Source organism: Copadichromis virginalis, linkage group LG16 (assembly GCF_057382275.1).
Source record: "Copadichromis virginalis isolate Kocher_CV1m ecotype Utaka linkage group LG16, C_Virginalis_male_GT1.1, whole genome shotgun sequence".
In the NCBI taxonomy this organism is placed as follows: Eukaryota; Metazoa; Chordata; class Actinopteri; order Cichliformes; family Cichlidae; genus Copadichromis; species Copadichromis virginalis.
This window is the reverse complement of record NC_140633.1, coordinates 38,529,511-38,546,012: the sequence shown is the minus strand read 5'-3', so window position 1 is coordinate 38,546,012 and position 16,502 is coordinate 38,529,511. Positions and strand designations below refer to the sequence as shown.

The following is a 16,502-nucleotide window of genomic DNA, read 5'->3' as shown; positions in this document are numbered from 1 at the left end:
AACGATGGCTGCTTTCAGTCACTTCGATATGAAAACTAGAACCTCTGTCTTGTGTGTGTCCTCACAGGAAACTGGCAAAGTCCACTCTTGTGCTCGTGCTGGTGTTCGGCATCCACTACATCATCTTCGTTGGGATGCCTCATACATATCAGGGACCAAGCTGGGAAATCCGAATGTACTGTGAGCTGTTTTTCAACTCATTTCAGGTACTTTCTGTGTTACACAACATGTTATGAGCGCTTCGCATCCGCTTCTTCCTGTGAAAAATGCACCGAGCAGCAAACACACCTGCACCAGGTCATTTTGCTCAGACCTTTGGCGATCCATGAAGGGAATGCAATTTTGGTGCACAGAGCAAATGCATTTTTCCTGGTCGCTTGGACTTGCTTAGCATTGGACCTGCTCCATAATATTTTGGCCACTTTAACTAAAAAACAAAAACATTTTGTTTTCCTAACTTTTGCACTTTTCTTTTGTTTGTGGAAACTTTCAGCCGGTCAGTCCAAGCATTATTTGGCAAGTTAATGAGAGACTATTTAAAATTGTGCAGTTGCCGACAGCTAGAGGGGGCCTACAATGAACATCGTTTATTTACACTGGTACACACAAGCTCTTTATATCTATTCCAAGGTCACAGGCATCTGTTCCATCTGCTGCCTAAATAAACACGTGTAAAACCACAATTGCACAGCGAGTAGTGAAAGCATCAAGCAAGCGACTTTACTCATGAGCTTATCCAGTTTGGCAGCTTTTAATAATGATTCCACTCTTTCCAAGCCAAATCAGCAGGTGTCTTAGGTACTGACACATTTCAAACGACTCGCCACAAATCCATAGAAACCAATCAATTAACAGTAACACCAGTGCTCCTGCATTTTTAATTACAGTACTGTTAGACGTGTCTCGGCAGTAACGATGTGAGTGACAGGGATTGTAGAGATTTTACAGTGCTCCCTGAACCAAGAGGCTTGTACGGTCACAGCGGCTCTAAAGATTTAGCATTTAGAAAAGCCTTTAATTACTGCTGTCGCACTGTAGTAGCATTTAAAAGCAGATCATTATAGATTTTTCTCCGGCCAAATAAAAAAAATAGTATATTCTTCTTCAGTTACTGTCATGATGAAATGTTTAGTAAAATCAGAAACTAAAAATCTCTCCAGAGAACTTTGGTTTGTTTTGGCTTTTCAGAGATTTACTACCAAGATGTCTCTCACTAGTTGTGCATCGCAACGTGCACACAAACACACACATGAGCATGCAGACACAGATGGTCTGTAGACACCTTCATAATTCATAACTGAGTTAAAAACTTTCTGGTTCAGTGAACACAAGAACAGAAGGAGCCAGAGACACACTTTCTTTATTTTAATTAGACACTACAATAAGAAAAATCTTCTACATCCTCGATAAAATTGAAGCCATAATTTTGAGCTGAAATATATAAAATCAAATGTCTGTTTATTCAAGTGCTTGGTGTGGTGTGCTTGGTGTAAACTGGATCTATCCCAATTACTCAAGTACATTTAATGTGACCAGATTCCTGTCATGGCGGAGTATGCCAGGGACGTTTATTAATGCACCCAAAAGCAGACGCTGGAGCGAGGGACTGCATTTTTAAACCAAAAGCGAGGCTTTATTAAGGCTGGTAAACATGTAGGAGCGACAACTAAACAGAAACCTAAACTGGGAAAAACTAAAAAACTGTGACAAGACTGTAGAATGAAACGACTACAATGCGACGTAGAAGGAAAACAGACGACCTGACAATGAACAACGGAAGACAGGGGACTTAAATACACACAGGAGGTGATCAGGAAACAGCTGACTAGAATTAGCACAATGACGTCACAGGGGAAGTCAAACTAAACACAGTGACACACAACACTCTTTCAAAATAAACCAGGAAACACTGAGAAAATAACAATAATCAAAGAATAAAACTAAAACATGCAAAACACTGGGTCGCAGTCACTATCGTGACAATTTCATTAAATTAAACAACTTACACTTTAGGTATCCCATAAAATTACGTGGAAAACTTTAATTTTTTAAATGTATTTAAAGCAAAGTGATATTAACTGGTTACCTGCAGCATCACTATCATCTTAATAGCCATTCTTTGTATTGCATGTAGATCAAAGTGGTAAAGAATGTGATGATCGCACTAAATGTCTGAAACGGTTCATAACTTGTATTTCAATTTTTCTTTTCAGGGCTTCTTTGTGTCAATTATCTATTGCTACTGCAATGGAGAGGTGAGTAGGCAGTGATTTATTCACACTTGATAGAAGTGCTTTGACAGTATAACTAGAGAGCATGGCTGCTGTGCCTGTCAACATGTTGTTGATGCTTCAGATATACTCAGTTTTTACTACGTCATTGTATAATTACATGGGAACTCAGTACTAATGGGTCTGACTTGAAGTTTTTATTTCGATCACAACAACACAGCTGCAGAGTTGTGTGTCTGCGTCTTTCACAACACACTGTTGTGTCCACACACAGAGTGTCAGGTTTTTGTACGCCTGTCTAAGTCCTCAAAGCTGCCTTTGTTGTAGTTCCTCCCACAGCTGGTGTTGGGATCACTTTTTGCCGTGATGACACACTAAGAGACACGCAAACAGACTGACAACATGAAAACAATTCCAGCCGCGCTGATGCAGCTGCTGATATCTCCTACAAAGGGTTTAATTACTCCGGTGGTACATGTAATCTGTGGTCAGGCTGATGAAGCGTGTTTTTCTCCCTTCATCTGTGCTGCCATATTATCTGACTCTTATTATCTCATTCTGCACGGAGAGTGCTGAGCGCTGAATTAAAGTTTCCATTTCTGACACTCTGATCTTTACACAAAACTTCTCTCTTTTTTTTATGCTGTCGTTCACTTTCCCTTCGTGATCCTCATTATCCTGCGGAGCTCTCCTTTTTATTCTCCGGAGCCTTTCAGAGTCACCGAAAACCAAACAACGCCAAATTAAACTGAAGGTTTTTGTATTCTGTTGAATAAAAGCGCCATAAAGCAATTTGTTATTTTGTTATTAACACTGAGCCAAATGACTCATGTAAGGTAAAAGGGTCTCAGCCAACACTTGGAATTAACACCCAACTCTGCTGCTCCGTGGAGCTTTAAGCTGCTCCTAATGCTCTGTTTTAGTCATTCAGCCCACGCGCTGCGTGCACAGTTGAATCTTTTTCATCCACTTGCATATAGGAAAGTGTAGGCTGCCGTGTCCAGCAAACAATCTCAAATGTTTGATACCATGCATAGCATTCGTACCACAACTTATTAGACATGGCGATTAGGAATGCATCAAGGAAGAAGTTTATTTTCCTCGTAATTAGGATTGGAGAATTTGTTTTGTTTGTTATAGGGCAAACCCCCCCAAAAACAAAGCGAGTCAGTTTTGTTTTGTATGTAATTGATGCACAATTATTATTATTTTCATTGACATGGCTAAAGTGCGTGTGTAGCATTCATTAAACCTTATTAAGGAGCATTGTTCATGTATTCAAAGGCTTAAAGCTCATTACTGCATGCACATAAATGTCATGATGAAATATTGTCATATTTAGAATCAACATATATCATTCCCTGTATACTGATATCACTTTGATCTTTAGATGGTCTATTGGCCTTGAAGGAAAGGTCAAGGGTCAAATATGACACGACATTTTAAAACTTCTTACAGTGCTTTTTATATGTTGACAATACACACCACACGTGTCTACACCCTCACAAAGTTTTATCAGAATTTGTTCAAATGTTATCATTACAGACAGAAAACATGTCTGCCAGTGCTCGCAAAAACATAACTTCCTTATCAGAGATAAAAATAATGTTGTCTTTTCAGGCTTTGCTTTCTTTACAAAGTGTGTCCCTGTGCCAACTGTGCGAGGGTCACACAGTTTTACTGGACATCAATCCTTTCAAAATACCTTCACGAGTGGGAAAAGTCGGTTTCTGTGTTTGCAAATGGTGTATATAGGAGGAAGTGACACAATTAAATGATTAAATTAGCTGCTTGTTCAGGTTAGGGTTGCACAGATTATCCCAGCTGGCGCTGAGCGAGATGCCTCTTGCCTCCTCAACAGTTTGCTTGACAGTCACAGAGAGGCAGCTTGCCACATTGACACTCACACCTGCACCTTATTTGCAATCACCAGTTAAACTAAAGAGCATGTCTTTGCAGGACTACCTGCAGAAAACTGTGGTAAAATATGTAATTTCCACACAGGGATGTAAGCAACAATAAGATCTGAAGCGAGGATGTGCATGCAGTCTGGCTGCTCTGATATTTTAAACAAAATGAAACAGGAACAAGGAACCACTGGTTAGAAAAGTATTCTGCACCTCAAAATATTTCTTCTGCACTCTGATCTTTGCAAAAAACAACTCAGCTTTGTGTATTTACTGGCTTTTTTCCCCACACCCCCACAGGTTCAGACAGAGATAAAGAAAACATGGACACGGTGGAATCTTTCCTTTGAGTGGGAGGGTCCAGTTGTGTGCGGCCGCTACCGTTATGGATCTGTGGTCGTAGGTCTGAACAACAACAGCACCAGCAGCCAGTCCCACCTGGCTGGTGCTGGGCCGTCCACACGCTCCACCACGCTCGTTTCCAGCCGCGTTTACCGGAGCACAGGTCCAACCGCGATCAGCATGCGTGCCACCCTGCCAGGATACGTAATCAGTAACTCGGATCCATCCATACCCGAGGAGCCTGAGGACAGCGGTCCCAAGCGGGTGGATGATATCTCACTGAGGGAAAATCTGCCTGTTCTAAATATGAGCGGAACGGCTGATGAGGAGGAGGAAACGCTGTAGCAGACATCAGACCGTTTACTCCTGTGTTATTCAAACTCTGAAGAGGGATGCAAAGACAAACCAAAAGTGTCACTCTGCAGACAAGAAGAGGAAAAAATGTCCCGGACATTCATAAGAAGAAGAACTAACGTGAACTTTTTATACAGTACTGTAAATTGTGAAGAAATGTTAACTGTTGTCATTGCTATACTGTTTTTGCTGCCAACGATCACCAAAATGCTGACTTTTAAACTTCTACACACAGAGCCTTTAACAGCGCACACAGGTCACGGTGAAAAATGAACACTGAGCCAGAGTCACAGCCCCACACATCACAGTACAGCCGGCACTTTCAGCAAAAGCTGTTGATGGCAGACTGTTTACTTACGAACATCATTTGTTGGAGTGTAAGCAGGCTGGCTGATAAGTGCTACAAGTTGGCAACACTGCTGCTACTCCAGACCCTTTATCTGACAGTGGCTTATTACCTTCAGACATTTCCAAATGACAGGAGGTGAAAAGCTTTTGAGCACCTAGTTTAAAAAAGGACTAAAATAATTAAGTAAAAAATAAAACAAGTTTTTTCCTCAGGGAGGGCAACACCACAGTGCCCTCTATTGCATCACAGCCACTGGAGGTTAGCTTGGAAACACACTGTAGCATGTTTAACAGCGGTCGTCTGACGTTATGGAAATTTCAGCATCTTTTCCAGCCATCACCTTGATTGTACAGTATATCACATGAGTGCCACATCCAAGCTAGACTCGCACAGCAACGCAAAAATAGACGTTACGGATTGGATGGTGAGGTGAAAACACAGCATGAGCAGCATGATAGCTAACGAGGGATAAAAAACCCATAATCTCAAAGCAAACTGAGCACTGGTGAATCTTGGTTCTAGCAGACATGTTCTCTCAATTTGATCATACAGTAGATGTTTTCTTTAAATAGCTACAAGCTTCATCGAACAGACAATGGGCTCTATTTTCCTGCAAGTGTAAAAACAGCAGCTGCAGAAATGCGTGACGTCACAGACATGCACACCTGCCAGCTAAAGCTATAACTATGCTTGGAATCACTTGTCTGAGTTCAGCATTAGTCTTTTCTCTACCTCAAACTGACGCATGTTTAAAAAGAATGTATATAACTAAATACAGCGTTTTTGTCATCTCTGGCATAATTTCATTTTTGTTTTTTTGAGAAAACAAATATTTTACCCTACTTGGGTTTAGAGCTTGGGTTTGTTGCTATATCAACACATTTTTAAAAGCTTGAATACTAATTTGCATATATGAGTTTTTTGGGGGCAACAACACACTGATGATGTAGAAGTCTCAAAAACTGTATGTTTCAAGTATCATACACGTCAGCTTGTATGCATCTTATACATGACCTTGAATCGTTTTTTCTTTCATCTACCTCATGCTGATGTGTCAAAATACAGTAAGTTTGACTGAGCTTTTTACCAACTCACATCTCCGCCACAGTTTTAGCTGTGAGGTGTCCATGGACAGTGTAACAGGTGGAAGGACAAAGCTGCTATGGCATCGCTCACTGGTTTGTGAAGTCTTGTTATCCGGTGTTTTCACCATCTTGTTGTTTTGAAACACGATGTGATGTGATGAAGGAGTTGATCTGCCTGGCTGCACGCTCATCGGCTCGTTCTTAGCCAATCCCTGGCTAATCCTTAAACCACCAAAATTTACAAAATCAGCGTCACTTTTTACCCACTGTGAATATGAGTGACAGAGTCGATTAGCTCATGAGGAAACATTAACAGAACTCAGGGCCTACTTCCATTTTTCTTACATTTATGTAGATAAGATTAATCTTTACTGTCATTGTACAGATAGTAAACAATGAAATTTCAGAGCACTACATTTGAAGGTGCATAAAGACAAGATGAAAACAGACATCATGAAAAGAGGAAGGAGGAAACATGTTACTACAATCACTCACAAACCAGCTTTTACACCTGAGATGTAAGCTCAGTGTTGGCAGCGTTAAGTTTAAGTGTATTTAAAGTCTTTACCGCCCATGGAAAGAAGCTCTTTCCTAATGTTGTTCTGCTTTTAATGTTCCTCCTTCCAGAGGGCAAGTGGTGCCCAGGATGATTCTCTTTGCTCTGGAGGGACATCAAGAGCTTTGAGTCTCATCCAAAGAGGTTAAAGGACATCCTATGGTCTTTTCAGCTGACCTCATCACCTCTGCAGTTTTCCCTGTCAGCTACTGTACAGCCAGCGTGCCGCACAGTAACAGCAGTGTCAGAGCGCTCCCAGCTGTAGAGCAGTGGTCACCAGCAGTCTGTCCTGCAGACGGTACAGAAATCTGCTTGCAGCCAAATGTAGTTGGTCTTGAAAGGACTGGACAGACTGATCATGTGAGTGCAAAGTTGTATAAAAGCATAAATAGTGAAAAAAAAGTCTTGCTGACTTTGGCCAAAGTAAGATTCAAATCGGGATTGGGAAGTGATCCGGGTTTTGTCCCGGTGGCCAGGAAAAGAAGAATGTGAAGTTATGGCTCTGTCCATATTCATTTAGATAGGGGATTAAAAATAACTGCCCACACGTGTGTTGGCCCTGTGGCTGCTGAGTGGAAAGACTTGGACAGTCTGTGAAATGCAGTATACTTTCTGTGTCATTTCTTGCATACCTGTAGCCATCAAATTCAGCAGGAATGATGAATGAGTCCAAATCTGAGCAGACAAACTCTGAATTATGTCAGGATGATTATTACAGCTATTTTTCATTTTGCCACTTCCAATTATCTTTATAAATACTTGCAGTTGTAGCTCATGTGCATTCAAGTAGAGGCGTATAATGAGCAGCGACACAACGATCTATCCAGTGTTCCCTGAACAAATGATACGTGCTGTTAAAACATATTTTTTAAACAATTTCACACATGAGAAGGCAGTACACGATAAAAAGTACACTCTATTGGTGAATTATGGACATGTGCTTTTCACTCAGAAGCCTCTTAGAGGATGGAAGATGACTCGTAACTTAAATCCTGCTTACTTTACTTACAGCTGACAGAAAAGGATCCTGGGACTCGGCGACACCTGGAAAATGAGAGGCTGAATGCCTCATGCTAATAATATACTCAGCCTTTTCTCCTCATTGCATTAGACCAGGGGTAGGCAACCTTTCTGATGACGAGTGCCATATGATTGCATTAGCAATAAATGTAATAACGCTCTATATGAACAGTTACACACTATATAGAACCACTTTATAGAATTATATTTGCTCGCAGATGTTGGCAGCTGTCAGCGAATAGCGAAAAAAAAGACACTTTTTATCCATAACAAGAACTCCATGACAGCAAATGAACTGTACAACAGAAAATACAACTGCTATTTATGGTCTCCTCACAACAATGATAAGAGAAATAAACTGGGCCAATATGGCATGTTTGTTATTATTCAACCCAACCCTTCAACTCATTCATGTCACCTAAAAGGTAAACCTATTTCTCCATCACCTGCTCAGCTCTGATGATTCAGTAAGGACATCTCCTGGTTTCATCTTCATGTTTCCCTCTCACCACATATCCAAACCGACATCATGACCAGCAGCTTTACAGCTGTGGCTCCAGCAAACATCAGCTGATACTAGAAATTAATATTAAATAAATTCTAACAACAGCTGATCAAGCTTAAACGTGCTGCTGTTGTTTAGCGCGACATCCGCTGGTTTCCTCTTTCTGGCACAAAATGGGCGATAAACAAACAACAGAGAAAAGCCGATCAGCTGATCATTGATCAGTTTCATGATTGAAGTAGAAACAGGAGAGAGAGGGGAGAGAATGAGAGAAGAAGAGGCAGCTGTGCAGTGTAACAGAATAAATCCACTTTTGTGTCTTTTTCCATTCTAGCTGAAGTCCGGGGCAAACTGCGTCTCTTCTCAGCTCAACACCAAATGCGTAATATTTTTTCTGAATGCGGGACGATTCTGCCTTTTTACAGGATGGTTGGCAACTCTATTTTATTCATAAGGTTAGTTAGTAAAGTTCACTATCAGCAACATCAAAGCACCCACCCAGCTGTATAGAAACTCCGTCATGCTAGCTAGTAGCAGTACGAGTTATTGTAACTGACTGTAAAAAGTCAGCACAACGAAAATAAACTCCACCTAAACTTGGTTTATATCTGACCCAGATAGACTGCAGGTCATAACTTCTTACCTGAAGTTCAGTTCACCTGACACTCGGACCAGCGGCCGCCTCGGGTCTCTCCTCCTGCCTCCCCTTTCTCTCATCCACCTGCTGGCCTCCACCACTTGCTAATGTTACTGAATCTGTGGAAGCACCGCCATAACCACCACCAAACAACTGAGTTATTTTTACACACCGACCAGCATCTGGCCAATCCACCACCTTCCATTGTTTATACCGTTACAAAGAAAAAATCATCGGACCACCGACCAAATCCCCGATGGCCAGTCCAGCTATGGTCGTGCCATCACTTAACCCTTCACGTGCCAACTGTGGCACGCGTGCCTAGGGTTGCCGACCCCTGCATTAGACTGTACCTCGCTGTGCTTGGCTAGTGAATGTCGTCTCAAAACTGCAAACATTTGCTCATCACGCTGTCATGTTTGCACAAAGAGATTTTGCTTCCATTTGCATTCTCACTGTGTTTCAGGACAATAGAGCCCAATGTCACCATTCACAGGAGTTTCTAACCTGCTGTTGGCTCATTTCTACTTCCAGAAGATGACATCGTATAAGAGGAGGATGAATTGTGATGTGCACGAGCTGCTCATTGGTGAATTGCTATAATGTGTGCTCTTGTGCAGTCTGCCCCCTTATAAAAAAAAGAAAAGTGATGTATTTTGTGAAAACAAACTTACCGTTGAGCGAAACTGAATGTATTCAGAATTATTTTTGTGTCTTTAAACTTAAGTTGAACTCAGATTTTCACTATTGATTATACATGCATAGAACATTTCTGTGCATATGTTTACCATTTGTAAAAACAAAGCCAGTAGCACAGACAGATTTTTAGGGCAAATCAGAAATTGATGCAACATTAAAAACTTATATTTTTTTGGACAATCAACCAATGTCCTAAATTTGGTGGCAGCTTAACTGTTTTGTGTCTTCTTTGTGCATGCATTGCATGTTTGTCAGCATTAGATGCAGTCACTGGACACAAAAACTAGAGTATTTATTGTGCTTGTGCCTCCCCTGCTCTTGCAGAAGGTCTTAAAGATTTACTTGAAAGGATTCTTTTAATTCTTGTCTGTACATGTGCTTAATGTATTTGACTGTTTTCCTCTGTGATTTTTTGGGTCTCCCTGCTCTTCTGCTCTACTTCAAACCCAACTCCCTTCTCTCTGTTAACTGCTAATAAATGCTCAATGTTTTCAGCAGCAACATCTTTATGTTCTTGGTATTCCTGCAGTCTTACACATGCACATCACAAACGTTTTGTATGCTCGGTCATGTAGGAGTGCTGATATTAGCGTGTTAGCAAATTGTCAAACAGGATTGTTTTGGTTTAGTTGGTGTTAGCGTGTTGGTTTTAGCAAGAGATTAAGAGGTTATTGGAAGTCGTGACGCCATGCTAGAGAGCTTCAAAAGTCTTCAGTTGGACATTCAGGGTCAGGGTTGTCAAACTCATTTTTGCATCGTGGGCCACATACATGTTAAGTAGGCTGGACCGCAGAAATGAAAAAACAGGAACTTTTCTGTCATCTAGTAGTTTTTTCATTTCATTACTTTGTTGTACCATGAATAGCCATGCGGGAGGTAGAACTTTTCTACTGTCTGAGCATTCAAATCACTTTACTCAACTTGCCTTAAGATTTTCCAAAGCAAGTGTGCTGGACTGAACGGATTCTGGCCCCCAGGCCTCGTTCTGGGTAGAGCGCTAATGTTAACCAGTGGTAATCAAAGGGAGGATGTGTGAAGCTAGCAGTTTGCTTGTGGATAGTGGCTTACGAGTGCTGTATGGAGTCATTTGGGCAAAACATCTGTTGCCCTGTCCTTCTACATCAGTCAGCACAGGCTTGCTACTTGCTTTAGTGCTCGAGCACATTAGTGCTCCACTTTTAATGGAGCTGTTCTGAGTAATGAAGTTCAGATTACTCCTTTTGGACTGGAAAAGAAAAAGCAAAAACATAAAACTATCTAACACTGCTTAAAACCCATTGCACTGTGAAGTAGCATGGCCTAAACAACCTCCTGCCTTGCTTTACAAGTGTATTATATACTCAAATAGTCATTATCTGGAGGACAAGGTTATAATTAGCCTTATGTCGCTCGAGTACAGTGTATGGGTTATGCTTTGCACTCAATGCTCTGTGAGTGGACCATTATAAAATATGAAATATTAATGCATTAGCTCAGATGTACCAAATTATCGTCAGACGTCACATTTCGAGAGTCAAGTCAGGCATATTTTGCAAGGGGAGCAGAACTATCACCCCTCTTAAATGACATGCTGAGATGAATGCTTTAAGGACAATGCACCTGCTTGTGTATGTATGAGAGATTTTTTAGTAATCTCTTCAAAATTCATTAAGTCAAATGCATCATTTGGATGCAGTATAAGGTATCCTCTCTTTCTGCTCCTGCTTACTCCTCGTTTGAATGCTGATCCAAATTAACGGACCAACCCCCACAGTATTAGTTGCTGTTTACCGTCCACCTAAAATCAACTCTGACTTTTTAACTGATTTTTCTAACTTTCTCGCTGAAACCCTACTCTTATCTCCAAATATACTACTGCTGGGCGATTTTAACATCCACATGGACAACACATCAAATTCAGCCACAAGAGATTTTATATCTTGTCTGGACAATTTTGGCTTACACCTTTATATGGACGTTCCCACACACTCCAAAGGACACATTTTGGATCTTGTTGTACAGTTTTGACCTTTTTCAGACCATAAATTAGTTTTCTTCAATGCTAGTCTCCGTCTCCCACTATACAAAAATAAACAAAACCGCTCAATTACTTTTAGAAATATTAGGGGCATTGATCTATCAGCTCTTTCCCATGGCATTAATAACTTACCTACCATTGATGCCTCAGCTTTCATAGACGACCTGGTATCTCACTATAACAATGAACTTATCAACCTCTTAGATACATTGGCTCCCCAAAAAACTCAAACTGTTTCTTTCTCTCGCTCTGTGCCATGGTACTCATCTGCATTTCGCCAACTTAAAGCTACTGGACGCCGCCTAGAACGTCTCTCCAGGAAAACAGGACTTACTATTCACAAGGACATGTATCTCAGTCATACACAACACTATAAAGAAGCTATTCATCATGCTAAATCTGCCTACTACACCTCTGTTATTGAATCTGCTGAAGGAAACACTCGCACTTTCTTTTCTACATTGCATAATATTGTTAAACCCCCAGATACCTTTGCCATACATACACACTCTGCAACAAATTTATGGACTTTTTTTACACCAAGATTGAGAATCTTCATCAACAATTGCCCTCGTCCTGTGAAATGGTCAATTATTCTATCTGCATTTTTTGTCCTTCTCAGCTGTCATCCTCTCTGTCCAATTGTGAACGTCCCACAATAACTCAGCTACCTTCCATAATTACTAACTTAAAGTCATCATCATGTAAACTTGATCCACTGCTGACAAATCTTGTTAAACTCTCATTCCCGTCTCTTGCTCCACTGAGTGCTAATATCGTACACTCCTCTCTTACATCTGGTTCTGTTCCTTCTTCTCTTAAAACTGCAATAATAACTCCAATACTGAAAAAGAATGGTTCAGATCCCTCCAATCTAAATAATTTCAGGCCAATTTCAAATCTCCTTTTCCTAGCAAAAATTCTTGAAAAGATAGTGGCTGCACAGGTTCATCATCATCTCATTGGAAATAACTTGTACGAACAGTTTCAGTCCGACTTCTATTCATGTCACAGTACAGAAACAGCTCTAGTAAAAATCACCAATGATCTTCTGCTTGCAGCTGATTCTGGACTTATATCCATCCTCATTCTCCTTGACCTTACAGCAGCTTTCGATACTATCTCCCACCACATCCTCCTTCACAGATTAACATCTATTGGCATCGATGGTAAAGTACTCGCCTGGTTTACTTCTTATCTCTCTGGCCGCTCACAGTTTGTTCAATTACTCCCTCACAGATCAGTATCTACTCCAGTTAATTCCGGTGTACCCCAAGGCTCTGTCCTGGGTCCTTTACTTTCATCATCTATCTCCTACCCCTAGGTAATATTTTTAGGAAGCATAACATCCAGTTTCACTGCTACATAGATGACACCCAGCTCTCCCCATCCTCCAAACCCACAGCTACTCTCCCACCCACATCCATTTCTGACTGTTTAAGTGAAATCAAGGTCTGGTTTACTCACAACATTCTTAAACTTAAAGGCAATAAAACAGAATTCATTTTAATAGGCACCAGATCAAAACTGACTACAGTTCCAACCAGTCTTTTGTTATCCATTGATGACTCTGATGTCACACCCTCCCCTCAGGTTAAGAGTCTTGGTGTCATCCTCGATAGCACTCTGTCCTTCACAGCACATATAAATAATATCACTCGGTCTTCCTACTTTCATCTCCGTAATATTGACCGCCTTCGTCCCTCACTCACACCACACAGTACCGCCATACTTGTCAATGCTCTTGTCACATCTCATCTGGATTTCACAGGTCACTTTTTAGCTTGTGCATCTTTTTCCATCTTTGCTAAGTTTGAGCCTTTGGGTCACAGAGGGAGCAGACTTTACCTCACCTAGGCAGGAACCTCAGCTGGCATCACTAGATGCCTCGTGGAGGTGTCCTAGTCACCTCAACAACCACATTTACAATTGTCAAGTAAATGTATCTGCTTGAAGTTTTGCAACACTTCTAACATTATGTGACTTTTCATTATTTGTCTGTCTGTGAAGGTTCTCAGTCATCCAGGTCATCATAGTCTAAGGAGCTTGGAAAGAAAACCGTCTGGACTTGAAGAAGCTTCTCGGATTAGAGGTGAAACATCTTCAAGCAATTTAAAGAAATCCAGACGCTTTTCTTTCCACGCTCCTTAGACTTCATTATTTGTCAGAAAACGAATAATATCCATTTTTATCATAACTTCCCCACCAAAAATACACTCAAATACATTATTTTGAAAGCGCCGACACTCAAAAATATAGAAATTTTTATATTTTTTATGACACAACACAATGACTGTATGCATGCATGTGTGATCCAACATATGTGCACTTCTGTTTGTACAATTATCCCTTTTCATCTACTTTATTTTCCACTTCATTTCAGCCGTGCTGCTTTCATATTTTGGTGCATCACACAGCTGTGCTTAAGCTGCAGCGACAGCCAGTGAAAAAGAAATGGAGAGCACCCACACTCAAACAAAGAGGCATTCAAACAAAATAATAACCCACCACAGTGATTAGCCAGCAGCGTGCAGTATGTGAACCTTGTTAGCAAAGATGTGCTTCATTTTAAAACTAAACAGCTGAAACCTGCCATCGTGACAGTGTGGGCCTTTCCAGTAGAATTCACAGCATGTTTTCCTGCTGCTAATTTAGTGGGCACTGTATGCATCAAGACAACGCTGCACACCAGAGCTGTTCAGAATAAGCTTCCATTTCCTTTCTTTCACATATTCTTTGTTCTCGTAAAACCACAGCATCAATATTATTTATATATTTTAGACAAATAACAAATTACACATAAAATGCTGGTGCTCAGGTTTACTCACCTGTTGGACTCACCTGGTTTCTCCATGCTGATTACTCCCTCTCCTCAGTTCGTGTCTGAACCAGCAAATTCCTCTAAGGAATTACTCACTCCAGTTTGCAAGCAACCACTTTGTCCAGCTTCTCTTGCATTTGTTAAGATCACTGGAACATTCCTCCCCAGATCAATGAAAATAACTGTTTTTTCCCCTCTAGTGTGTATATGTCGTCCTCAAATGCTCTCTCAATTCACCCGTTGCACTTAGAATAGAATAGAATAGCCTTTATTGTCATTGTACAGAGTACAACGAAATTGGAGTGCCACTCCCTTGGTGCAAGTTTCAATAATAAATATAAATGTAAAATATAAAAAGTACAAAAAAAAAAATCGTAAGTACTCAAACAATAGTATGTACAATATATACAGGATAGCAGCATTAATATAATGACAGTATGAATAGCAGCATAATATAATGACAGTGACGGTATGGAATAGGTTCAATTGTTTTTGTGCTTATTTACTACGGTGATAGCTCTGGGAAAGAAGCTATATATAGCCACTTCTGACCTTTCATCAGAACAGAGGCTCATCCTCACATGTAATCCTCAAAATAACCTGCACTTAGACTACTTTCGGTTTCAGTTCTGCAAAGCCTGCAACTTCCTGTCAGCCTGCAACTTAGTCTTTCTGAAAGACACACACTGTTTAAACATCTGAATACAATATCAATACTGTAAATTATATTATTAATGCAATGGTAATGATGATGATTATTTAACAATAGCAGTAAAATAATTTCCCTGATCCACACTGGTTGCTACAATTCACCTTTGTCAATAAAGTCTTTGTATTAATTCAGATTGTCTAGTTTGAGTTCAGAGTTTTGTGATGGCACCCCAGACATCATGTTGTGATTTGGTCATCAGAATTCCACAGAATAATAAAATTAGCACAAGTTAATTTCACAGGTCAGCGTGCTGTTTGCTGCCTGATGTTCAGCTGTAACGTCCATCCATCCATTTTCTTTCGCTTTATCCGGGGCCGGGTCGCGGGGGCAGCAGCCTAAGCAGAGAGGCCCAGACCTCCCTCTAGCTTATCCAGGGGAACACCAAGGCGTTCCCAGGCCAGCCGAGAGATATAATCTCTCCAGCGTGTCCTGGGTCTGCCCCGGGGCCTCCTCCCGTTGGGACATGCCCGGAACACCTCACCCAATAGGCGCCCAGGAGGCATCCTTGTCAGATGCCCGAACCACCTCAGCTGGCTCCTTTCGATGTGGAGGAGCAGCGGCTCTATTCTGAGCCCCTCCTGGATGGCTGAACTTCTCACCCTATCTCTAAGGGAGCGGCCAGCCACCCTTCGGAGGAAGCTCATTTCCGCCGCTTGTATCCGCGAGCGTGACAATTTCAACTCCACAACCCAGTGAAAGAGGCTTGTAAACCACTTTGGCACCAGATGAAAGTGAATTTAATTTGATTCATTCATTGTTTAAAGCACTTTCAGAGCTCTGGTAGAGCAGAAAAGCACCGTTTTATTTATTTATTTTTTTAAATTAACCTTTATTTAATCAGGAAGATCCCACTAAGATTAAAAACCTCTTTTTCAAGGGAAACCTGGCCAACATAGGCAGCAGCAAGTGTCTCACAGTTACAAAAATGACACAATTAAACACACAACACACATGGAAAAATAAAAAATAAATTAAAAATAAAATAAAAATAAAATTCCATTAATTAAAAACTAACTCAGTTAATTGAAACAGTTGCATGTTATGGACTTGGCCTCAAGGATTCTTAGTTTAGATTTAAAAGCACTTAATGAAATGAATTCAGTCATTTCCCAGTGGTTCTGCAGTTTGTTCCAAGCTGAGGGTGCTAAATGGACAAAAGCTCTTTTGCCAAGTTCAATTCAGACAAATGGAACAGAAAGCAACAAGTAACCATGCAGATGTTTCACTGCAAGCAGGGAACATATATAGGAAGGCAGCAATCCCAGTA

The 16,502-nt window shown here is 40.8% G+C and overlaps 1 protein-coding gene across 1 annotated transcript in view; it reads left to right on the top strand.

Moving 5' to 3' along the window:
- pth2ra (parathyroid hormone 2 receptor a) overlaps positions 1 to 6,262 on the top strand; it is a 69,458-nt gene extending 63,196 nt beyond the window's left edge. Inside the window, exons 11-13 of the mRNA XM_085434731.1 lie at positions 68 to 206; positions 2,214 to 2,255; positions 4,439 to 6,262. Coding sequence (XP_085290857.1) covers positions 68 to 206; positions 2,214 to 2,255; positions 4,439 to 4,825 — 568 coding nt within the window. The 3' untranslated portion in view covers positions 4,826 to 6,262. The remainder of the gene's footprint in view (positions 1 to 67; positions 207 to 2,213; positions 2,256 to 4,438) is intronic.
- The last annotated feature ends 10,240 nt before the right edge of the window (positions 6,263 to 16,502 follow it).